This window comes from Bison bison, unplaced genomic scaffold (genome assembly GCF_000754665.1).
Source record: "Bison bison bison isolate TAMUID 2011002044 unplaced genomic scaffold, Bison_UMD1.0 scf7180017864252, whole genome shotgun sequence".
Classification (NCBI taxonomy): domain Eukaryota; kingdom Metazoa; phylum Chordata; class Mammalia; order Artiodactyla; family Bovidae; genus Bison; species Bison bison.
In genome coordinates, this window is record NW_011494824.1 from 3405986 (window position 1) to 3431636 (window position 25651).

The 25651-nt window shown below is 36.6% G+C and overlaps 1 protein-coding gene across 2 annotated transcripts in view; it reads right to left on the reverse strand.

The window, feature by feature from the left end:
• Nucleotides 1-3088: 3088 nt before the first annotated feature.
• Nucleotides 3089-25651, reverse strand: part of AP3B1 (adaptor-related protein complex 3, beta 1 subunit) — a 236718-nt gene continuing 214155 nt past the window's right edge. For both annotated transcript variants that reach the window (XM_010847632.1, XM_010847633.1), the window contains exons 25-27: nt 22048-22145; nt 16802-16940; nt 3089-3822 (exon numbers count right to left, since the gene is read on the reverse strand). In XM_010847632.1, coding sequence (XP_010845934.1) covers nt 3669-3822; nt 16802-16940; nt 22048-22145 — 391 coding nt within the window. In that variant the 3' untranslated portion in view covers nt 3089-3668. The remainder of the gene's footprint in view (nt 3823-16801; nt 16941-22047; nt 22146-25651) is intronic.

Here is a 25651-nt window from a genome sequence, read left to right on the forward strand (position 1 = left end):
TTCTAAGATATAGCCTCTGCTGAGAACAATATATGCTCCCTTATCTCACTCCTGGAAACACTTTTCTCAATGCCACCCTAGTTTTAAGAGCTAGCCTCACAGGCTCAGTCAAACCTTCTCAGAGCCCTCCAGCACAGGGATCACTTCTTCCCCTAAACCCAGGAATTCTTACTGGCGCGATTTGACAATGCATCTGCCAACTGCTTCTTGATCTTTCCTAGAAGAAATCTCAGCTTCCAAACAGCCGTGGCCCGAGTGTGGGTCAGGTGACCATGTAGAATCTAACGTGTTTTTAACTTTACACATTTTACACACTGCTAACAACAACAAAAAAACAATTACATATGGTGGTTAACTTACTGGGCAGGTCAGATTAAAATCCTGCTTACTCGTAACAGTTGAAAAGTTGGGGGAAAGAAGAGGAATGTTACCGACAGGGACAGAGTAAAGCACTCATGTAACTGTCTCGAGTGCTGTTTGCTGGGAAGTCACATAAAGAAAGGAGATGGAGTCTGTGAAGATTCAAAGGAACTTCTGGCCCATCTAAGGGCATATTTTTATATTAAACACAATTTCCATTCATCTAAGACAGTAACACTATCATAAACTTGGTTTTTTTCTCTAAAATCTTGAGACGAGACCAAAAGTGATCCTGAAAACTTTTCCTGACGTAACTGGCCAAGTTGCAAGGTGTGGGGAAGGGATGGACAAGGATTTAAAAAAAAAAAAATCAAGGACATGGTCAAAAAATAATTTTCTCTCAATGAATGGACCTTTAGTTGATGGAGGAACAAAGTGTGCATTCAGAGACTGGTCTCCTCTCACTTGGGAGAGAAGGGGCGGTGGTGAGAACACGGGCTCTGCAGGCGCCTGGGCTGGCCAGGCACCTGGGAGTGGGAGTAGGAGGAAGTGAGGCTGAGCCCTGGCAGGAAACCAGGGCTCACTAACTTGGCCAAGGTCACACTGCCATCTTTATTTACTGCCAACTGGACTGTAGATTTCTTGGGGGGAACAGAGCTCATCTTCTATGTTCCCACCACAGGGTCTTTGGATGGAAAGGAAATAGTAAGGCTCTGTTAATTTTGAGCTGTAACACAGGACTTTTTTCCTCCCCTCCCATTATGTGAAAGAGGAGTTTTCCCCCCTTTAACAAAGTTGCCAATAATGTCAGAGAGATTACAGAGAGGGAACAGAAACCGTCAAAGATCTCAGGCATCCCTTTAGCTGGGCCTACTTCTTTCTTTTTAAACCCTTAGGTTGTTTGTCATTCTGGGTTCTTGTCTTCTCTAATAGTAACATTTAATGTTTAACCACAGAAACACAGAGTGCAAACTTTTCATAAACATAAAGTTATTCAAATGTTTGCTAACAGTTATTGGGAAGGGCAGGTATCTAATATTTTAACTGGGTAAAAGTTCACTGTTATAGTCTCTTCAGAATAAAACATTTTCCTTTTCTTATAATAAAGCAAATGTATTGTGATACCAAAAATGTGGCTCAGTCTGAAATACAGTATGTGAGCCATTCTTCAAGATTGGTGTACATAAAGTGTCCCATTAAGTGGGCATTAAAATGAAAAAATACAGCTGGAATTAAGAATTCAACATTGACTAACTCGACTCAATGGAACAATTTAAAAGATAATCATGGATTATGGTAAAGTTAAAAGAAATATGAGGAAAGGAACTCTGAATCACTGTGCCAAAGAAAAGTATAAAAAACAACAAAAACTCCCTGTATCTTTAACTTGGGACCGCGGTCATTTTTCTCATTTCAGTTATGTGAAAAAATGTTAAGAAGCTACTGATGTTCAAGCGGTTTCAACTGCTAGCACACCACACATTATTAATGTACATATTAAATCTAAAAATTAAGTAAAAAATGTGATCTTCTTCAAAGGTAAAATTTTTTGAAATTTCCTTCATTTAAAAAAACAGACGAATGCATGACCTCTTTTCAAAGATGCGTGCCCTAATAAGGAAAATAAAAATCTCTCTACATCATGACACGCATTTCCCCCTCTGCTTTGATGACAGTAAGCAAATATATTTTTTCCAGAAAACAAATACTTGGCCTGTCAAATTCTTTATAATGTTTTAAAAAGTTATTGACTTAAAATTCCAAAGGTGTAAAGCCCTAGGAAATAGGCTGAATAATGGAAATGCCAAGGGGCTGCAATGGCACAGAGCTTCTTGGTGCGAGTCCGTCGCAGTACACGTCTCCAGCGTGAGGAAGGGCGTGTCCCGTGGCGGCAACACTTCCCCCAGATGAACTGCTGCATTTCAGGAGCAGGAACATGTAACACTCACAACCTTAAAAATCTAAATAATTTTTTCACAGCCTGAATGTCTCAAGAATGTTTCTGTTTTTCTTTCCTCTTTATATATGTTCTATAATGTTTCAATCAATGTACCTTCTCTTTTTACTTTCAAAAAATCACTAATGTGGCTCCATATAAAAGGACCTGTCTTAAAGTCTTATTACCGTGTATCACAAAGTTTGGTAAATACAATTTCAACTGGCTTTAAAAGTATTAGGAAAGTTTTCTGATAACAGAACAACCTTTTACAAAATTATTATTAAAACAGTAACTTGCCTAAGTTAGTAAAACTAAACAAACAAAAAACCCCAAAAAACACTTCAGGGAAAAGTGGTAAAAGGTTGATCAGATAACTAGTTTTTTAAGATTTCTATCATTTAGTTTATACTAGTTAGCTTCCAAAGGCATGTCAGTCCATCAGAGCTGGGCATCAACATCTGTAAAGGAACACTGAAATTCTAACAGTCTCTTCAGTAGTTGTATTAGGCCTTTACAACCATGAAGATCTGCAATCAGATCTTTACTAAGATCAAAATTGTCTATAAGAAGACATGAAGGCTTTTGCTTTTGTTATTAAATATATCAGCTTTTTTCTTAGAGTTAACTCTAACATAAGTAGAAAACCCACGTGGTTTGAAAGTGGTTTTTCTTTCACCAACTACACTCCATTGTTTCTCTACATAATATAACACTCAAAACATTTAAAGAAACCATAGCATATGAACTTCAGGATTATAAATGATTTCTCATTAAGAATGCAAAGACGAATGTTATTCAGGTGCTAGTTTATTTATCTTATGATTCAGAGATAATTTCATGATGACGGTTGTCAATAACCAATTACAATACCAGGAAATTCATAGAACAAAATTTCGCAGATAAATTGTTGTTTCTGAATTTAATTCTAAGAAGTACACTACCCCATTTTTCATAGACCAAGCTGAGAGATCATGTCTACTATTTCTAGGCTAATTTTTGCTTACTGCGGAAAGGAAGATGATCTCCAGTGAACTCTAAGTATCCAGTTCATGTCCATCATTGTTGAACCAGGGAAGGGAGCCGCGAGGGCCAGAAGAAGTAGCAGGACAGAGAAAATGCCAAATGGATTTAGGAGTTGAGATAACTGACAGCAAAATGTATGTTCTTTGGTTAGCAAAGCGAAAAGGGGGAAAGTATTGCATTCACGATAGATACACACCAGCATTCTAAAGCAGGAGACAAGAATGTCAAGAGTGTATTCTTCCCCCACTGCCAGATGGAAGGGCTATTATTATAAATGAAAGGCAGCAGCAGTGGATGCCAGGCACTCTTGTTGTGTGCCAGATTCTGAAGTCCAGATGTAAGCAGGTTACCCCTGGGACAGGACAGGCTTCAGCTCTCGCAGCAGAACAGAACCAATCACAGTCTTCTCAGTGTTTATGATAAGCTGCGCTGTAGAGCCTTCCTTCAGTTCCACTGTGACTAGCATCAATGACCCACTGTGCACAGTTTTAGCTGCAAACCTGGAAGGAAAAAAAAAACAAAACACCAGAGACCTTTTATCATGAGGAGGAAAAAAGGAGACAGCATATATTCAAATAGGTTTAAAATAACTTTTTGCTCAATAATTTATTACAGGTTCCCTACTGCCCAAAACCCAAAGACAAGCATTATCCCAAAAAATCAATAAATTGCCCAGCACATGCTTACCACAAGCAGATAATTTCAGTATCTTGGGAACAGAACAGAAAAGGGAGTTCTATTTTACTTATTAGTTTGAACAATAGATGCATGTGAATAACTCTTGATTACTACATATTTGAGAATCATTTACTCATTTAATATATAACATTTCACCAGCCATTGGACCATTTAAAATAAACTGTTCTATTTTCATCTTTAAAACATGTTAAGAAAAGGTTTATCTTTCTCAAAGAGCTTGAAATTTTAATTCCTCATATCTGAAAATGATTATGCAAGAAATTAGATAATTTTATGTGCATTATCGAACTCTTACTAAGTTTCAATGAATTCATACATGTTAAAATACGTTGAGGACATGGAAGAAAATCACGTGACAGCCAAGTGTAACACTACACTCCCTCTGTCTGTATTTTTTTTTAATGTTCTGAACATTAGATCTTCTTTCTGCTTTAGAATAGGAAAGAGCAAACTTGAGGTCTAAGGCTCACATTACTAAATTCCAAGACATGAAGAACCTACTAATTACATGGAATTAAAAGCAAAACTAGCCTTTTAAGCACTGCAATTGACTGCAGAGCCGTTGGAGACGCAGTGAAGCTCTGTCAATCCTGCTCATTGACTCTGCCTGCACAGTTGAGCCCCAGACACGGGAAGAGGACGGTCCCCTCCCAGGCCCCCGTTTTCTACATGGAGCGTGTTCCACAGTTTCTGAGGGGGGTGAGGAGGGTTTGACTGCAGGGATGACTGGAGAAAAACAAAGTTGCTGCACATGAGCTTTTGAAAACACTAACAAGTGTGGAGCAGGTCTGTGACCTGCTGTGACCCCACTTTGCAGGGCCAATCCCCTTTCCCCTTTCGGTGGGACACGTGTCTGAACCTGAGCCATCTGCCTCAATTTGCGCGACATCTCCAGCCACAATGGCACCCAGTTAGCCCTGACAACAGCTCACAATACAGAAAATCAGACCGCAGCGCTGACAGCACGCTGCGGGCCATTCAAGAGCAAGCCAACTGGTCAGTGTCTCCTGTCTGACAATTAGCACGGGCCTCGCACCGAGCCCACAGCCTCCTCAGGGATCTGTTTAATTACCATCAACATAAAAGAGGGAGTTTATCAGGAGACACTCAGAAAAACTTCACTCCCGACTTAATTAAAATATTAGCCACTTAAGCAGGAAGCAGATTCTCTTTAAATGGAAAGTAATTTCTTTTTTGAGTTTTTTTTTTTTTTAATGACACCAAGAGCTCATAATATATTAGATTCTTTTTTTTCTTTATCTTTTTTTGTGTGTGTGTGTGGGGGGAGTATCTAATAAGCCATTTTTGGCCTCAATAGAATCATGAAGATCAGTTTTCCAACAATAATTATAAAAATGCATCAAAAGCAAAACAAATATGCTAATTTTACTAAGTTGAAAATCTTTTCAACACTTTTAAGCCATGTTTTAAAATGTTAGCTAAAAAAAACCCAAAAAACAATTAGCTAATGGGTGGTAGATGTATTTGTGTACTCTCTCCAAAGATGCTGAAGACTTGCAAAGAATCTGATGGAGCAGTTTTTCCACTGAGAGAAGCAACTGTTAAGCAAGCAGTTTAGGAACAGAAATCATAGAGGTTTCATAAAAGCTTTGAACATATACACCCATCTGCTCTTTAGATGCCCATACAAGAGATTCGGAAACGGGCACCTCAGCTGCACTTTTTTTTTTTTGGTGCCATTTTATTTTTTTAATTGAAGGATAATGGCTTTACAGAATTTTGTGGTTTTCTGCCGGACATCAACAAGAATCATCATAGGTACACCCATGTCCCCTCCCTCCTGAACCTCCCTCCCCATCCCACCCTTCTAGATTGTCACAGAGCTCCTGTTTGAGTTCCCTGATCTACAGCAAATTCCCACTGGCTAGCTATTTTACAGACGGTAATGTAAATTTCCATGCCACTCTCTCCATACATCTCACCCGCTCCCTCCTTCCCTGTCCCCATGTCCATAGGTCTGTTCTCTCTGTTTCTCCATTGCTGCCCTGCAAATAAATTCATCAGTACCGTCCTTCTAGAGTCCACATACATGTGTTAGTATACGATATTTTATTTCTCTTTCTGACTCACTTCACTCTCTGTAATAGGCTCTAGGCCATCTGCACCTTTGAGAGAACACAAGATCACCTGCCCTCAAATGACCTCTCTTTTCTATCACGTTCTGCAGCTTTCTGCATTCCTTTTGTCCCAATTTTCGAGGTTCTTCTGCTTCCCAGGAGAACCCTATTTCTGTATTTCTGTTAAAGCCGTGTCACCAGATGACAGACTCTAGGTGGCTCTATTGTCTCACCTCTTTGTGCAACTTTCCCCACAGATGTGGTCATCACCAAATTGTCATTCAACAAATATTTCGGCAGAGGTCCCTGTTTCTGACAGGTTATCATTATGTCAACGGCAGTCTTAGTAGTCTCTATTTACTTAACACTTACGCCTTGGGACCATGCAGAAGAAGACTGCGTCACGCATTCCGAACAGGAAGGCAAAAGTGCTGCTATCTGACTGCCAGGGCTGCACGGCCCCAAAGCACCTTTTCTCTCTTTTCAACTAAAACTTAAGTTTGATGTTACAGAAACACAAACTCAGCAGAGACAACTGTCAACTCTGATGTCAGTATGTTTACAGAGATGAAAACTACTGTCCTGCTGTTGTCCAGTTACCAAGTCCTGCCCAACTCTCTGGGACCCCATGGCTACAGTCTTGTACATGTTCTTAAAATATTTATTACCGCAAAATTATCAATATTGTAAAGAATACGAATGTAGAAGAAAAGAGGTATTTGCTTACACTGCAGTGGAAACACGTTAAGCAAATCATCCTAGCAAATCTGTCAGCTGGTGTGAAAGCTACTGTCTTTTAACTAGTTCTCTATGTTCTAATGGGCACAAATGGTGGAAACAATGTTTTAAAGCAGAGGACCAGAAGATCAGATGTTCTGACATTCTCATTTCACAGTTCAAAAAGGATGTATTTAATGGAAACACAGCATGATTACAATTGGTTTCTTTTGGTCCATGGAAAGCAGAAGTCACCACCCACCCCCACCCCCAATTTATTAATCACTTAACTCCCAAACAGGCTATGCTTTAATGTATATTTAAAAGATAGTTATGCAAAGAGTACTAATTAGTAAATAACAAATAGCTAGCTTGGGGGTGTAATAAACACTGAAGACAGCTTGCGTCAAATACTTGTATACTAAATTTAATGACTGACATCAGAACCTTTGAACTTGCCTCAAACTAAGATCACACTGTGGTAAAGTGTTTTTCAGAAGAGCTGTGAAGTTTCTGATCATGGTAGTGATGACAGCATTTATTAAGTGCTGTGTGCAGTGGGTGCTAAGTACCTCACTTGCATTATTTCTCTTGATTCTATGAGTCAGATCAATTCACAGAAGAGGAAACCGAGGCCCACAGAAGTGGAGAAACTTGCTCAAACACCTACCTGGCTAGTGAATGGCTGAGCGGGAATTTGAACCCAAGCTTTCTGATTTGAGATGACACAATTCTAATATATGCAAAATGCCCTCTGAGTATTTGTTTTTTATCTGTCAACAGATAAATTAAGGCTTTTCTGATTTACCTTTTATGCATATAATCTATTATTGTTCTGCAACTTTAAGAAGAAAGATTTTTCTCTTCAAAACTCGTGCATCTGATGTGTAGTGTTCTGTAATTCAGAGCATCTTGATTTGATGCTCCATCATGACATATTTTAAATTTGTCTTTAAAGGTTAAAAAAAGAAATAAATATTCTCCTAGCCCCGACTCCTTCAAAAGAGACACCAGCAATGAAAAATACAAAACCCTGAATGGAGCTGTCATGTAAGGAGGGAGAACTGGAGACCAACCCACCTCGAACACCAGTAACACCACAAATGAGAACAAATATGTGGATGACAGTTAGAGATGCACTGCCTATGTATGATGGGCTCCACACTATTAAAAGAATACCATTTGGTATTTGTCTTAAGTTTTCATTTTCATTCTAACCACCGAGAGGGTAAAACTGTATGGATATATTTGTATTTCATCTTATTAAATGTCTTTTTGTTTATTATCTCTAGAAACTGACATTTAATTTTTGAAGTCTAGAAGAATTCCTAAGGTATGGCAAAACCCACTACAAATGTTGTAAAGTAATTAGCCTCCAATTCAAATAAATAAATTTTTTAAAATTCCTAAGATTTAAAGAAAAAGACAAAATAAGCTGGTTGCCAAACCTAAATGAAAGTATGAACTACTCTTCTAAAGATGCTAATTTGTAACTATTGAGAAAATTTATAACTATTATGAGAACAGGTCAAATAACAACACATTTGAACAAATATATTTTCTACAATGCACGAACTTATTCCTTCATGTACTTAAACCGTATGCTTTTTAGATCTGTGAGATTTGTGAGAAAATGGCTATGGACCTTAAATGCTCTTTGTTGGAATGAAAAAGAACCCTGCAACTCAGTTGTTTTTAATAACTTAAATGTTAATAGAACGTGAATTTTAAAATAGTTATCTGAGAGGCTGCATCCATCCGCAGGGTATTCACAAACATAAAATTTTTTTATGCAGAATCATATTTGCTACACTTAATGCAACAGCTCTAAGACATGCTTTTTCTTCTCTTGGATAGTCTTCCTGGTTTCTGATTTTTCTATTCTGAGTTCAATTTTCTTGTGTTTTCTGTTCTACTGGTTACCAGAAGCTGTGACAATGGCCCACTCAGGCTAAAACTTTTTTTTTCCTACTCTGTACATGAAGCCTTCAATTACTGCCTGCTGAAGCAGACAGAATCCTATTAGTAAGAAAGACGACCACAGGATGAGTGCCCTGCCCGAGCTGTATAAAAATAATTAGTCCAAAGTTGACAAATGTGTAATGAAGTCGCACCATAATTATATGTAAGAAATGCTGGTTTGAATAAGGTTCCTAACATCAAACACCAAAGCATGTTGATTTGTAGTATTATTTTCTAAATGATTTAAATGATAAATCCCTATAATTTTGAGTTAATATAGGATAACATTTTTAAAAGGCAGAGAGTTTTTATGTTGTAAAAAATCCTATTTTGTTGACTCTAAAAATGTAAAAGTTAAGCCCATTACACTATTGAATCTGTATTGAGAAAAAATTTACATGTGATTCAAGTTTAGAGAATTTATCTGAAGCAATGTATTTTTCCCTATTATTTTTTTAAAAAGGCCAGAAATATTGTAATGTTTCCTTTAACATTCTGATGAGAATAGTTAAAACAAAAGAATTAGGTGCCATCATAATTTAGGACTCTATTTTCCATTCTAATCTTTAGAACTTGTATAAAACATGATTCCCCACGCTACCTTGTCAATGATGTGTTCTCTTTCTTTATACAAGAAAACTAAAAAAATCTAAGCGCACTTTCTCAAGAAAGATACCAAATACTCCAGTTATTCTAGAGCATTTTTGGTTTGTCTGTCTGTTGGGGGAGGGGTGGGATGGGACTTAACAGAAAACCAGAGAGTAAAACAAATAAACTCTTACCCCATTCTCTCTGAGTACTTACAAAATTGTCAGCCAGAAGGAAAACCATCAAGAATACCTTTCTTTGATTTTTACATGAAAACATTTATATATTCCTATTTGAAAAACTGTTGCATTGTAGAAAATTATCTCACAAACAGTAGAACTAAATAAAATTTAAATATAGAATATCCTAAAGCAAAAATTAACTGCAGTTTGGTTATTTCTGAAATATCCAAATACGCCTTTCGTGTAAAAATTAACTGAGGTCCACATTTGTTTTTCAATGAAATGCTGCTCAGAGCCTTCAGAGATCAAAGCAGTCAGATAAAAAGCAGTGCTGCCCCCTAGTGGATAACCACCAAACTGAGAAAAACTCTGATCACAAAATAGGTTTCACAAATCTTAGTAATGTTTGAGATTCCAATTTGTTTTTGCTTTTTTGGGGGGGCCATGCTGCTCAGCTTGTGGGACTTTACATCCCCAACCAGGGATTAAACTGGGCCCTCAGCAGTGAAAGCACCAAGCCCTAACTACTGGACCACAGGGAATTCCCTCTGACTTGTTATAGAGTAAGATTGAAGCCTGGCACCTTCATATTATTAACAACTGTATGTACAAACTTTTATTTTCAGACAGATGAAGTTCGGTGACTATAGTACCAGGCTTATAAAATTCGGGCATCAAGACAACAAATGCCATTCTTTTCCATATGGGCCTTCAAAATTACCCGGTATTTAAATATTCCATAGTTAGGGTTCAGTCCATTCTAAAGGAGATCAGCCCTGGGATTTCTTTGGAAGGAATGATGCTAAAGCTGAAACTGCAGTACTTTGGCCACCTCATGAGAAGAGCTGACTCATTGGAAAAGACTCTGATGCTGGGAGGGATTGGGGGCAGGAGGAGAAGAGGACGGCAGAGGATGAGATGGCTGGATGGCATCACTGACTCGATGGACGTGAGTCTGAGTGAACTCCAGGAGTTGGTGAGGGACAGGGAGGCCTGGCGTGTTGCGAATTCATGGGGTCACAAAGAGTCGGACACGACTGAGCGACTGATCTGATCTGATCTGATCAGGGGAAAAGAAAGAAAACAACTAGCAAATAAAAACAATAACTTAAAGATTGACCAACCTAAGAACCAAAACCAGGAAAACAGCAAAGACTTCACCAAAAATTATCTATGTCCTTCATGTTTGTAACCCCAGCATTAACAAAATCTGTCACAATGGTCTTCAAAAAATACTGAATTAAGGACTTACACAATATGGATATTTTAGGATACAAACAATGGTATATGCCAATACTTAAGCATTAAACATGTATACACAGTTTAAGGAGTAGAAATGAAAAAGTTGTTCTTTACAACTACTTTATGTTAAAAAAATTATTTTGATCCTAAAACAATAAATGGTCTTTAAGTGTGTTGATAAATTTAAAAAGTTGGCTGCCAGGTTGCCATGGATTCACAGTTCCATTCACAGCATCATATTTTTCTAATAGTTAAGGACCTAAGTAATAACAGTAAAACAACACTTACTTTATTAGGATTGTAATTATTCACAGGTTGTACATGTTCAAAATTTGAAAATTAAAAAAGTGACACAGTAAACAAAATCCAAATCATAGATTAAGAAATATAGGGGGTAAAAAGGAATGTTAAGTCCTGAATACACGTTAACAATGAAAGCTCTTCTAAGGTTTTACTGAATAAATTAAGAACTAAAATAGAATCATGACAGAGACATGGCTTTCTGCTTTCCCTCAAATATCACATTTTCCCCTTATAAGGTCAATTTGTTGTTCATGAAAGGGTAAAATGCGTAGGTTGTATGATATAACAAAATAAGTAGGTTGTACGATAATTGTTTTTAACAATATTACTGTATATGAATGTCAGAATTCCTGAACTGGGTTAAAATGTCAAACTGGGTTAAAATATAAAATGCTGAGACTGCTGAAAGACTACTTATGGTCTCAGACTGTTTCATCGCCACCACTGTAATGTGCTCCTAAATAGCAACCCACCCCAGTATTCTTGCCCACGGACAGAGAGGCCTGGTGGGCTACAGACCACGGGGTTGCAAAGACTCGGACACGATGAGTGACTGAACAACTAATTCCTTTCTTGCTGGAGCATATAGGACAGAAGGAAGAAAGCTTAAATCAAACATCTTGTCTACTGGTATTCCTTAATGACTAACCTGTGAAAAAGAAACATACAAGGAAAAATGTTTTTTAAAATACAGCATGTAAAAAAAATAAAATAAAATAAAATAAAATAAAATACAGCATGTGGCTGTCATTAACCACGAACTTCGGGAACATCTATCTGTCTGCAACTACTTGGAGTACTGGCTAAAGTGCAGATTCCTGGGCCCTATCCCAGTGGCCCTGAGTCTGAGTTTTTGGGTGTGGGTCCCAGGAATCTGAGTTTTACAAAAACTCCTACCTGGTTCTTTTATACAGAAAAACCTTAGAGATTTTGAAAGTACAGATTTTTCGGCTTTCTGCATTTTGATCATTATACCTTAGTTGATCAGAGGACAAACAATGCGATTAAGGCAAATGCACTTTTAAAAAAAGGCAGTTTTTACACTGTTGAATAAGAATCTCCTTCAAAACCCCTGAATTTAATTTCTTTCTTAGAGGAGAACAAGACATTTTTTTCTGGCCCTAGAAAAACCTAGAATTTCCAAGACTAGTGTCTCTAACCTCCCCTAAAACTTATAAAATAATCTTTTAACTTTTCAGTCTATTTGTATAGTGACTTACTGTGGTTCATTCTGCTTTTTGTATATATTATTTTTTGTTGTTTAGTCGCTCAGTCACGTCTGACTCTTCTGCGACCCCATGGACTGTAGCCTGCCAGGCTCCTCTGTCCATAGGATTTCCCAGGCAAGAATACTGGAGTGGGTTGCCATTTCCTTCTCAAGGGTATCTTCCTGACCCAGGGACTGAAGATGTGTCTTTTGCATTGCACTGCATTCCCACCTGGGAATCCCATATTCTTTACTAGTATTGTTTTAAATAATAAGCTTTAAGACTTTCAGTGTCTCATATGACACTGTATTACGAGTATCTAAACAAGACATGAAGACATTTGGCTATATATTTAGTAAATGCTTTGATTCTTTTGATTCTGATGTCTATCATGTGGTAACTGTAATTTGGAAAATAGCAAGATTGGCACAATGACCATAACTCTGCAGGTCTCAGTAAGATGGTTTTATTCTCAAAGAGCAACTTTTTTGATCTGTAAGTACCTACCATGGAAATGAAGATAGAAATTAAGTGTTCTAATAGTATACTGGTTGGGTTTCTGATTCTATGGCTCATTTAGAAAATCAAAGCTAAATGTCACATAATCTAAAAGTAGTTATACTTTTTCAACTGATCTTTAAAAGTGGTTAACTATACTTAAAACGCTCCTGGTTTTTCAAGTGAATTCCATAAAACTTGTGCTCCTTTAATTGACTTTTCCTTAATGGAGATATTTTCTGCTAATGTATTAGGAGCCATTTTCTATTATGTATTCAATTAAAATGTCTACTTTATATTATCACACACTTCTGCATATTAATGAAGATTCATTTTTTTCTTAGCTAATTCTTATATAAGTATTTTTAAGCTTGGTTTTTAATGTAAAAAATATTCAAATTGTAAAGAGTAGTAGGAACAAATGATCCTAAAACTAGACAACAGGACTTAATTCATTGAATGGTCACAAAGAATATTCTAATGTTAATTTAAAAGTCCTCTCAGAAATAAAAGACCCTGAAAAGGTAGGCCAGCCAAGAATAATTTAATTTCTTAAAATACTAATGGTCAAAATACTTTTCATGCACATTGTTTTTTTTTCAAGTAATTTTAAACTTATTATCATTAATAAATACAAGAATGGTTTTGGGCCTATTTTTCATAAATTCAAAAAAGCAACTACCACAGAAGAATAGAGAAGTCATTAAAAAATCTCATAGAGATTTCAATTTTATTATGACAATTAATATATAAGCTTAGATATATAAATTCATTCATCCCACAGGGTAATACACTGTTGAACACTACCATTAAAAACATTAATAAAATTTAATAAAGTAGTAAACAATTTTTGTTATTATGAACAGTAATTGCTATTTCATTTTAAATGAAATGAAGATAGCCATGGGTACAGATTTTACTAATAATTGTTTATTTTGGTTTTAACTTACTGGGCATAAAAAGTGTTACATTTGCAGGATAATAATTTTTGTTATTTTTACTACTGAAGACCACAAGTAATTCTAGATATTTATTATCTGGAAGCCTTCTAAAATTTAAAACATTATTATAGCCATACCTAGCTATAAAAAAAAGCAAAATGTAAAATGAGACTTTTGAGGCAAGTCAAGATAGCACAGCCTGTTCTGAATTAGATACAGCCATTTCATCCTCTTCTGGCTCTGTAGTAACTTGGACTCCCCCATCAAGTTACAGAGCCAAATACCAGGCTGCTGTGATAAGGCTTCATTATAAAAGTGTCAACACACTGCCGAAGTATATGCATATGAGGACCATGGACCATGACGTCTAAGTGCAGGCTTCCCTGGTGGCTCAGTGGTAAAGAATCTGCCTGCAGTGCAGGAGACGCGGGTTTAATTCTTGATCCGGGAAGATCCCACATGCTGCAGAAAAACTAAGCCCGTGCGCTACAGCTACGGAGCCCGGGAGCTGCAACTACCGGGTCCACCCGCGGCAACTCGGAGCCGGTGCGTCTAGAGCCTGCGCTCCCCAACTGGAGAGTAGCCCCTGCCTGCCACAACCACAGAAGACCCGGCACAGCCAAAAATAAAAGCATAACATTATTTTTTAAAAAGTATAAGTGCAATTTCTGCATTCCAAAGTTGAAGAGACATGGTTCCTATTGTGTACCTCCCCTGTACTGGTATGGGTAACTGAGAATTGACTGTAACTTAATCATCTGAACAGGCATTAAACCACTTCTAAACCACCAAGACAAGTTACAGGCAAATTTTATGCTTTAATTAAGAATTATACAATTGTGCTAATAAGTGTCTCTCTGTTTCCCAAAAGGAAAATAGTTTTCATATTTGTTGGCTTTGAGAAGGTATTTTGGCTATTTTCTTCTAAGAAACAAAAATGTGGAACACTGTCATTGCTTTCAGAAAAGTTAAAAACCCACATACGATGCAAAACAAAATTAGAAGTTCCAGCATAAAGAAGGGTTACCCTATGTTGTTTCGTCTATTATGAAAGAACATATTAAAGACTGAAGTACTGCTGGATACTAGGTGAGTCAGGTAAAATTTCATAAAGCATAAGCTAAAAGTTACAGATGACGTACAATATTTTGATGTTTTAGTAATTTCAATAATTCAAAGGATCCATAAGTAAAACACAACTTCTGCTATAGAAAACCACTCAGGAAAATGAGAAAAAAAAAAAAAATTCAAAGAAGAAAACAAAACAAGGAAGACACAGAATCAAAAATTTTCACTGAAAAGTCTTCTTTCTGTTCATTTTTTCCCCTATTGAATAACACTGATAGATAAGTTGTATTTGTATAGCTCCCTGGTGGCTCAGTAGTTAAAGCGTCTGCCTCCAATGCGGGAGACCCAGGTTTGATCCCTGGGTCGGGAAGATCCCCCTGGAGAAGGAAATGGTAATCCACTCCAGTCTTCTTGCCTGGAGAATCCTATGGATGGAGAAGCCTGGTAGGCTACAGTCCACGGGGTCGCAAAGAGTTGGACACGACTGAGCGACTTCACTCACTCACCAACAAGAAGACTTTCTATCCATTTTATTATTTTATCACCAACTTATGTGAGAATGACAGGGCTTAACATAAAGAAAGGGAAGCAGATCAGATCTCAGATGGAAGGTGCTCAGATCTTAAGCAATTTACTTAGTGACCTCCCTTTCAAAAAAAAATAAAGGCACAGGGTAAATTTGATTTGTGACTACTACATGCAGTTTTCAATCTGTCATGATGAGTAGGTGAAGTCAGGCAACTCTGTAATGGCAGATCAAGACTTGAACTCAGCTCTTCTGATGTGAAGTCCAACGTTCTTCCACAGATAACGTAATGTCATTTCAATCACCTTCTTTTCCCTGCCATCCATTTCCAAACAGATGAGGAACTTAAAGCCCATAAGGAGAAGTTATAAAGCCCAATAATGGCAGAGTTGAGTCTAAAAAACCCAGATAACCCACAGAAATCTTTATTTGGGGCCTCTCTTGCCCCTGTATTAATTTAAAAAGATACATTAAATTTCTAAAGGTTTGAAGGCACTCTCTTTGATTTTAAATTATTTCCTAAATGTAATGATGGAAGTATGCATTGGCAGTAGAATGACAGAGGAATTAAAGATAGTTTGCAATGAATTCCCTTAAGCTGACAGAGGACTAAGTAATCACTGCATATTTATTTAAGGAGTAATTATTTTACTTTCAAGTCACTAGCATTCGTACAAATACAAAGAAGGCACATACTAATCACATTTTCTGCTACCTTTGAGGGCAAATAACTTGGACCTCACGGTTTAGATGGCTGGCGTGAAGATACTTCCTGGCGTAAGAAACAGACGCTGCATTTGACACCATAATGGTTCCTTGTCACTGGAAGCAGCCTCAAGGGATTGCTGTCAAAAAGAAATCTATACCCAAACTTCCCCTCTTTTAAGTTAAAAAAGTTCAAATCCACTGCTTTATAAAACAGTTCTTCCTGGAATTCACCGACTGTAGTGAAGTAAGAAATTCTCAACCATATCTCACACAAATACCTTTACAAATCACCAAGCTATTATAAAATGCAGGTACACTATCTGCATCTTTCAGGCAAGTCCATATACATGTACTAAAGACTGTACAAAACACAAACCCATCAAGCCCATCCAAACCCAATGTATTATCCTAAAAAAGAAGGGGCATAGATATGTTATTCCCTAGTGGCTCAGCTGGTAAAAAACTCGCCTGCCAAGACATTAGATACAAGAGACACAGCTTTGATCCCTGGGTTGGGAGGATCCCCTGGAGAAGAAACGGCAACTCGCTCCGGTCTTCTTGCTTGGAAAACTCCATGGCTAGAGGAGCCTGGTGGGCTACAGTCCACGAGGTCGTGGAGAGTGGGACACGAATAAGCGTGCGTGCGCGCACACACACACACGTTTAGGACTTAATATTTTAAAGGAAAATTATGAATTGAAAATCAAATATTTATACATGTATACAAGTTACCTCCACATCACGGGTCAGTGAACATACCTGTGTATATTATCTTGTCCAGAAGGGACTACACCCACATTGGCTACATTTACTATCTTCTGAAGGATCACAGAGGAAGCAAAATTCTGTGGGGCAGCAATAATCGTGGTGGAAGTTTCATTCATTCCAGAGAGCATGCCTGTAAGAGCAGAAGGAGGCTCTCTTTTACTGATTTCTCTTTGAAAACTATATTAAACAATTTAAAATTCCTAAGTCAAAATCTAAAAACTTTCTAAAGCAGAATACCACTTCAGAATGTAATTTACAAGATAATTTATCATAAAATTAAAAAGAACTGCAACTGATTAAATTTTTAAAAAAATCCTAGTGGTGTTGAAAAATCTATAAAAATGCAATTGAACATCACTCTTAATAACCTGATTTTAAATACTATGATTGATAAAAACATAGAATCACAAAGATAAAATTTTAATTTCAGTCCCTTTAAAATATACTCAATTAATTTGGGCTCCATAAACTATTAAGTTTTCACTATTTAAGAGCTCTCCCCCTTCCTTTTCATTCAAAGATCTCTCTTGCCAAATGCTGCCTGAGAACAAACCAAAGTGTTTCTGGAATAACTAGCAGCATTACATGATGAATTGTCTCAATATAATGGATCAAAGTTATCTCAACAGTAACTGGAAGTCACTGAACAGCTGTGTGGTTCTAAAAAATGGACAAGTATCTAAGCTACACTGAGTGGTAACAGTATTTGCCTAGTTAATGGAACTATGGTTACTGACAAAAATAATCAAAATTTCTGAAGCAAGAACGTCTGAAAACAAAGGGAACAATGTAAATTGGAAAAATTTAAATCCCAGAGACATTTCAAATAATAATTAAAAAAGATCACGAACAAAGCAAAATCATGAATAAAAACCATATAGAATTAACACAAGGCATGCTGTTAATGTCAGAATCTTATGTACAAATGTTCAAAGGACAAATTCAATAACCCACAAGATACTTGGAACAAAAACTGAAATTAAGTACCCAGTTTAAAAAAAACAAAAGCTATAAATGTTAAATGCCATCTATCTGATTCTGTGATGTTAAGTCACTGACATCCAAAAGTATCTACTAAAATGATGATCCTTCGAGACATCTGATATGTGTACAATAGTTGACAAAATTTATAAAAAGGTAAAAGCTGATTTTGTATCCTCAAAAGGCCCCCCACCTTTAATTTTTGTTATTTAATTTTGCTATTTATTGCTAATCTAACAGAAATTTTTAAAAAAATCCCTATGATTAGTAGTATGAAGACACTAAAGCCTAACACTGTAAAAAGACTTACTTAGCTTTAACAAAGAACAGTTTTTACTAACCACTTTCAAACTCGGGGACACCATGTTCTGTCTTAGACTGTTTAACTTTAATATTAGGCAAAAGCTTTACAAACCACACAAGCAGTCAAACACTGCTTTTAAGGAAAGCACAGTGGCTGCTGACATAACACTGCTGAGAGATGTGTGTACTCATTTAGGATTTAAACCTTCTCCATTAAGCTCTATTGAAGAGCAACTGCTGAATAAATGAATGCAACTATGTTTATGTTAAAAGCCTGTTTCCCGCAGCATGTAATTAAAGGAAATGTTGTACAAAGCCAGTACTTTTGTCAAGCTCCTGTAAATGGAAAGATGGATAGCACTCAGAGAAGTGAATGCATTGCTTCATATTTAACCTTAACACTCTTGTCATTAATGGTTTGTCTAACTTGGTCTGTAAGAGACAAGGTACTGCTCCATTGAAGTAAAATTAAAAAAATCAACTAAACCATGCTTTTCAGAACAGAAGATTCATTATCGTCAGCTAATGTATTGGCATAAAGCAAAGTAACATCCTATCAAGTAAGGCACACATTCAATCTGCCTTCCCACCCCCCTTTATTTTTAACTCATGCTATTTTATTGTTATAGGCAATTTGTACCACTCAGCATGACAGTGTAAACTGAATCAAGATTAATTTACATGCAAAAGAACACTTAGGAGAGCAGCATGGTAAGCAAATGTATTGTCTCGATTGCTGAGGTGGAAAAAGAACCTGGAAAGAAAAAAAGGTGCTCTAATTAAGGGGCATCAAATATGATTGCTTGTGGTGGTTAAGGGCCAGAAAATAGTAAATGTCTGACCATTTAAAGAATTAGCATCTTGCTAGCTAGGAACCCATAAGATGGAGGCATAAATCATAATAAAATTAAGTAACCATTCTAGGTTTCTTAAACCAGAGATTTTTTCCTAAATGAAAATATATCAGGTATTCTTAAATTAACGAAAAAGAAAAATATGCCAAGATATCATTAAAAGTTTCTTCTACAAAAACATTCTTTAACCACTATACAGCCTGCTCATACCTAATGAAGGTCGTCAGGTAATAGGAAGAATATTTTAAAATTCTCAAGACTGCAGAATATGCTGCCTCATTAAAATTTACATTTTGGTGAGGCAGTGGACAGCACTTAGGTTAATCAGCTGTAACGGACTGCTGAAATGTAAATAAAATAAGAAAAGAAGATCTAAAAAATTTTCTGAATGTTTTAGACTTCCAATTTAATTCTTAAGAAGAAAGCAAATAAGAAGGGAAATTTGGAATAACCACTTTCCTTGGGTCTCATACAATTAAAACTGCTTCAAGAAACGAAATTACATGTTTAAAAATAAAACATCTCACTTTATAGTACTGAAATCATCCCACAGCTAGATCATGAACTAATTCTGCAAGGATCAAAATTCATAATAATGAAACAAACACACCTTCTGGTTAAGGCTCATAATATGAATACTCTGGATAACTTCAAAATATAGACTAAACCAATCTTTTGTTTAGCACTTGGACCACCAACCTTACAGAAATGCACGTTTGGTCATGGAACTGTAAACGCAACAACTGAGCTAAGGGACAGATCATGCTATATACCAGAAACAAAACGTTTTCGCTTTAAAAAATATTAATCTGATACGTACAACCTGACAGAAGTATTCTTAATTAACATTATACACATTTTTCAAATATGCACATCTGTAGTATAAAAATAGAACCATATTCTTTTTTTTTAGTTTATAATTTCTTCAGTTAAATCCTAGTTAATACAGTTAATACATTTCTTGAGTCTTGAAATCTATGCCCTGTGAAATGAGATATTAAGTGTATAAATTCATTTTATTTAAAGTAGAAAAACCAGTTAAAGCTAGCATGTAATGACACACATAGACATTTCTTAAATTTACCGGCATTGATAAAAATCTGAGGAAACTGATTTTTATTCTGATTTAGAATTTCCAGTTAATGAGTCATTTCTAGGTATCTTCTGCAAAATAAGCTAAGCTCTTCCTAGAGTGATGTAAGAAACAAATACATGTGTAAAGTTGAGAATTGAGACCTCTATTACCAAAGCAGCTGAAATCTAGAACTAAAACGATGCTATTGAAAAGACTCTTTAAACCTGTGGTAAATTTGCCAGCATCAAGTCCCGTATCAAAGAATGAATTCAGGAAGACAGAAAGAATGATACAGAAATGCCAAGAGACTTGCAAGGATTTACAAATACTTCATATAAACAAATTTTCAAATAGCTTTATTCAGAGTAGCCTTTCTGCTCTATTAAACATAGCAAACAGCTGCCAGATTTATTCAGACAAATAATCAACAACCATAGAAGTAAAATGGCAGAAGAAAAAGGAATTTTGGCAACAGCTCCACAGAGGACCACAGCTGCTCTCCAAGCACACCTCTCTCACGCGATTACGGTTCTGTATGGCTAGTCAGGGAAGAAATCCCTCAGTCACAACAGAGCACAAAAAAACTTGATCGAGTATCAAGTACATATTCTAAACCAAAGATGAGGAAGAGAAAAGGTATACAATAACCTACTGCTTTAGAGAAACTTTAGCTGCACTTTTCGAAAAAGGACTATCCCCTTCACAATAAACGTGTCAAGGCTTACTCAGCTCTTGTGTGCCACTCACCTGGGTTTGCTGAGCAGGTGTAAAGCAGAGAGGCAGGCTTTAGCCAGCAAAGGGTAAGAATAGCAAATGTAAGAATCAATTCAATTTGGCAATGGAAAAATAAAATCACAGATAGGACTTTCTTCTACAGCAATAACCAACTTCCAAGAAAAGTAAATGCAAAGATGGATTTAGTCACTCTTTATCACTTACAAATAAGGCAGAAGAATAAAAGATTACCATTAATTTACAGTCCTATTTGAGTTTCTTTGTGAGATTCTTCTACAACAGGTCTTCTGGACACTGAACTGCAAAGGTTCATAGTGAAACCACCCAACCTCTGGCACTATAAAGATGCAGGGCCAGGAAGCAAGCCCTTCTCCTCAGGTATTTGTGTGCACCTAGTACTTCATGAAAGCTTGACAGGTATGAATTAATGACCTCAAGATGAAGGGAATCTTTGATAACTCCTTTCAAAGAAAAACATAGCCTGGATTCATATAAACTTTAAAAAATTGCTGACTATACTATTTAAATATGTCCTGGTTTTATAAATGCTATTCTTAATTAAATACATAGAATGAGGCAGTTGTTTCCCCTTATTTATATAAGAAGAAAATTATTTTTAATAAAATATGCTTAACTCTAGGTCAAGTCCAAGATATTAACACTTTCATTCGCAAAATGAAATTTCAAAATTCTGAAAAAACAAAATATTTTCTTTTTTGTTGCTTATTTTAATTTGCTTCAGCTCTGATACAGCCTTACAGCATAGCATTTCTTTAATACAGAATAAGATCAAAAGAAAATAGAGATATTTTAATATTTTAATGCTACAATTAGGACTTTATTTTGAAGGACAGGGCACTCTAACAGGGAAAAATACTATTAGCAGAACACAAAAAAACAGTCCTATAGTGAAAGGAAATACATACACATAACACGTACTGTGATGGGACTCTGCTAAGTCCCAAATTCCTGACATTCTCACTAATACAAAACACATGAATACATCATTAGGTTGACAAGCCAAAATTCCCAGGACTGAAAAGTTAATTAAGAATCAATTTATTATTTAAAAGACATAGTAATCAATTTTTAAGTATACCAGTGATGCAGACAAACATATACCTTTAAGACTACTTTATAAACACACAGCATTAGCAAAACTTGGAAGATTGTACATTGACATCTGTTAATAGCTGTGTGCATATGGTAATTTATTTTAGAGCTCAGCCAGAGGAATGAGCACACTTATCTGGGATGCCAATTTCTAGTAAATGGTAATGATCTCTCACCTTGCTCCTTCTTAAAATCTTTCTCTGACATGGCCACAGGTAAAAGCAGTTCTCCAACAGGAGGCTGAATATTAACACTGAAGCAATCATCCTTGGTACTAAAGAAAAAACACATTAAAGCTGACTAAATGCTTAACAAATAGACATTCTTAACACTATGCAGTTAAACAGGTACAATTAAAGCATATAAGATGTTTGCCTTAAATATCACAGCTAAAAAGGCTTGAAATATTTCTCATCACTATTTGCAAAGAAATACATCTGTTATCTCAACTGGAAAGCCTATCATTTGCAGTTATGATAAATATGCCATTTGACATAGAACTTTTAAAAATAGGTAAGGAGCAATTACAAGAGAGTACTTAATGCAACTTATCTGGGTAAATAAGTTATCTACCGGATATCTATGCAACTTATCTGGTAGATAAGTGAAGTGAAGTGAGTGAAGTGAAGTCGCTCAGTGGTGTCTGACTCTTTGTGACCCCATGGACTGTGGCCCACCGGGCTCCTTTGTCCATGGGATTTTCCAGGCAAGAGTACTGGAGTGGGTTGCCATTTCCTTCTCCAGGAGAACTTCCTGATCCAGGGATCGAACCTGTGTCTCCCACAATGTAGGCAGATGCTTTACCATCTGAGCCACAAGGGAAGCTCCAGAGGAACATTTAATGCAGCTTATCTGGTAGAGAACATCTTGTCTTCAACTTTTCAGTAAAAGTGTACAAAATGGAGCACTTCAGTCTTAGTTTAAGATATCTTTTTAAAGCTATCAATTTTTAAATAAAGAATAAAATGGAGTGACCATACCGTGTTAAGATGCGTGCTAACAAAATAATACCAAGTGTTAATAAGTGTTTATGTACTATAAAAAGAAAACCTGTACAATAATATTAATCACAGTTTTATTATTAATAGCCCCAAATGAAAAACCCAAGTGCCCATGGATAATAGAAAGGATAAATGAATTGTGATACAGTCAGTGAGATATTACATAAGAATTAAAAAAAGGGGTACTCTTTCTACCCCCTTCTGATGCCTATGTCAGAAGCTTTCTCTATCTCCTTTATACTTTAATAAAACTTTATTTCACACACACACACACACAAAAAAGAATTAAAAAAAAAAAACCCTACTGTTACACATAAAAGATGATTCCACAGACCTAACCTTGAGTGAAAGAAGCCAGAAACGAATATACATATTGTATGATACCAAAACTAACTCATGGATAGAGAACACAGAATTGCAGTCACTTCTATAGGAAAGGTGGTATCTATGGGGAAGAATGGGAGACCTTTCTGGAGGGCTCTAGATGTTCAAAACTTTGATTTGGTGGTACACATAAAAATTCATCAAGCTGAACACTGAAGTTCTGTGTTATGGATGAACTTATTCTTCAATAAAAACAATGTCATATATAAAGAGAAGAAAAGCAAAGAGTAAATAAAAATATTTCTATGCAAGCAAAAAAACCCCAAAACCCAGCAAACACAAGGTTAAGAGAAACGCTTTCTTGAACGGTGGGGTAGGGATAAATATTAAAATATAAGGAAAGAGAAGAAAATCCACTTCGATTTTATGCTATTATTATATACTATAGTCTTCTAAGCTGCCATTTTCTTTAATGGAACAAGGTAAGGACTAGACTAAAAAGAAAACAATGATTCTGAATTATTCACACATGGATTGCCCAAGGCAAATCAATAAACCCAATTTATTTATTAATTCAATAAACATTTACTGAATATAAACTTGATCTCACGTACTCTCTGAGTGTCTGGGGATTTAAAGACAAGTAAAATTGGCCCTTGAAGTTCACAAGTTTAGTGACAGAGAAAGAGTTCAATTATGTTTATAACAGAAAGATAAGTACAATGTTAGAGATATGTGGAAAGTATCATAGTCCAAAAAGAGGGGCTGGTTAACTCTGCAGGAGTGAGGCAGAGGTAAGTTTACTTCCAAAAGGAGGGAGAGGGACATTCTATGGATTCTAGATCTATATTTTGGGAATGGTGAGCAGAGGGAGTGTCAAAAGACTGGGGACACTCTGCAGAGAATAGCATACACAGCTGCAGGCCTAGTTCTCCATGGCAGTTGTCCTGGGATCTTGTTCAGTTCATGTCTCCTGTCACTATCTGAAATGTCCTGATTTGTATGACAAAGTATAAGATTACTTTATTCTCATAACTCAGACCAATGTGCTTCAAAGTATCATGGGAAAAAAAAAAAAAAAGGAAACTACCAGAGCCTTCTGACACAGGAAAATAAACAAACAATCGCCTATGTATTTTATAGACTGTGCCGGCACTGTATGAGGTGGTGTGCAAGAGGAACTCAAGCCAGGGAGGTCAGCAAGGAGACGAATCAACAGTCCAAGCAGGGGTTTCCAGCACTGACTGTGTGTGCTGCTTTAGTGCGTCCTAACAGTGATCCTAAGAGGTACCTTCTGTTATCCCTAATTCACCAAGACAAGCTAAACAATATGCCCAAGGTCACACAACTAGAATGAAGGTCTGAACACAGTAGCACTGAGATTTGAACCGAGGTCTATCCTATTCCAAAGTCAGCTATATCATGTTTGCTGCCATATAGCTCTCTCTCTCTCTATATATATATTTTTACTTGACTATACCAAGGCTGCTTCCCTGGGAGGAAATGCCGAAGACAGGGGTGTTTCAGAGTTAAAAGGGACAGATGCAGTGATGGACGGGAGGAAGAGACCTTGAACCATTTAACGTGAATGACTGGAAGGATGACTTTCTTCAATGAAGAGTAGTTTAGAGGATTAAACAAAATGACTTGGATTAAATCATGCTATATTTTGAGTACCCCTGTGTCACCCAGGAAGAGATATTTAACAGATAACTGGAAATACAAATCATCAATCAGAAAACAGTTCAGGGCAGTATACATGAGTTTAGAAGCAACCAGAATATATGGGGAAGGGCTGAAGCCTTGTATGTAGATAAGATCACATAGGAAAAGAGGATATGACAAGAAAAAGGATAAAGTGGACACCTGCATGTAAATAAAAACAGAAGTGGTACAACTTGCAGAAGAGAACTGGAAAAAGAGTGGTTGGGAAGAAAAGGTGTGAGTCAAACATTGCAGGGAGGAATAAAAAGCAGCATGTGTAACAGCTGACTTAGTAATGCAGTTCAAACTGGAGGAAGAATGCAGGATGCAATGAGCTGAAGTTCAGTGGAAAGACTGGCAGCGAAAGACGGGGGACAGAGAGCAGCAGAGGCTTCCTGAGGATGCAGAGGCAAAAGAAAAATGCTTAAGGCAGCTCCAAAGTAATTAGAGGTTGGTGCAAAACAAAGAAACAGAGTGAGGTGTTAGCCCAGGTAAACGAGATTGGGACTAAGAGCATAAGAACTAGGCCAATGGATCAGGCCTGGAAGGGAGGGAGATATTTCTTCCAGAACAGCACAGATGGAGTCCTTAAGATAGAAGTGTTGCGGGTAGAGGTACTGGAAGGCTAAGCCACATGAAGAGAAATACTTAGAGGCTGATAAAGTAGTAAATGGATAGTATATATATTATGAACTAATTTAGTGTTAAATATAAACTCCCAGCTTCAAATAACTAGATAAATAAGTGTGCT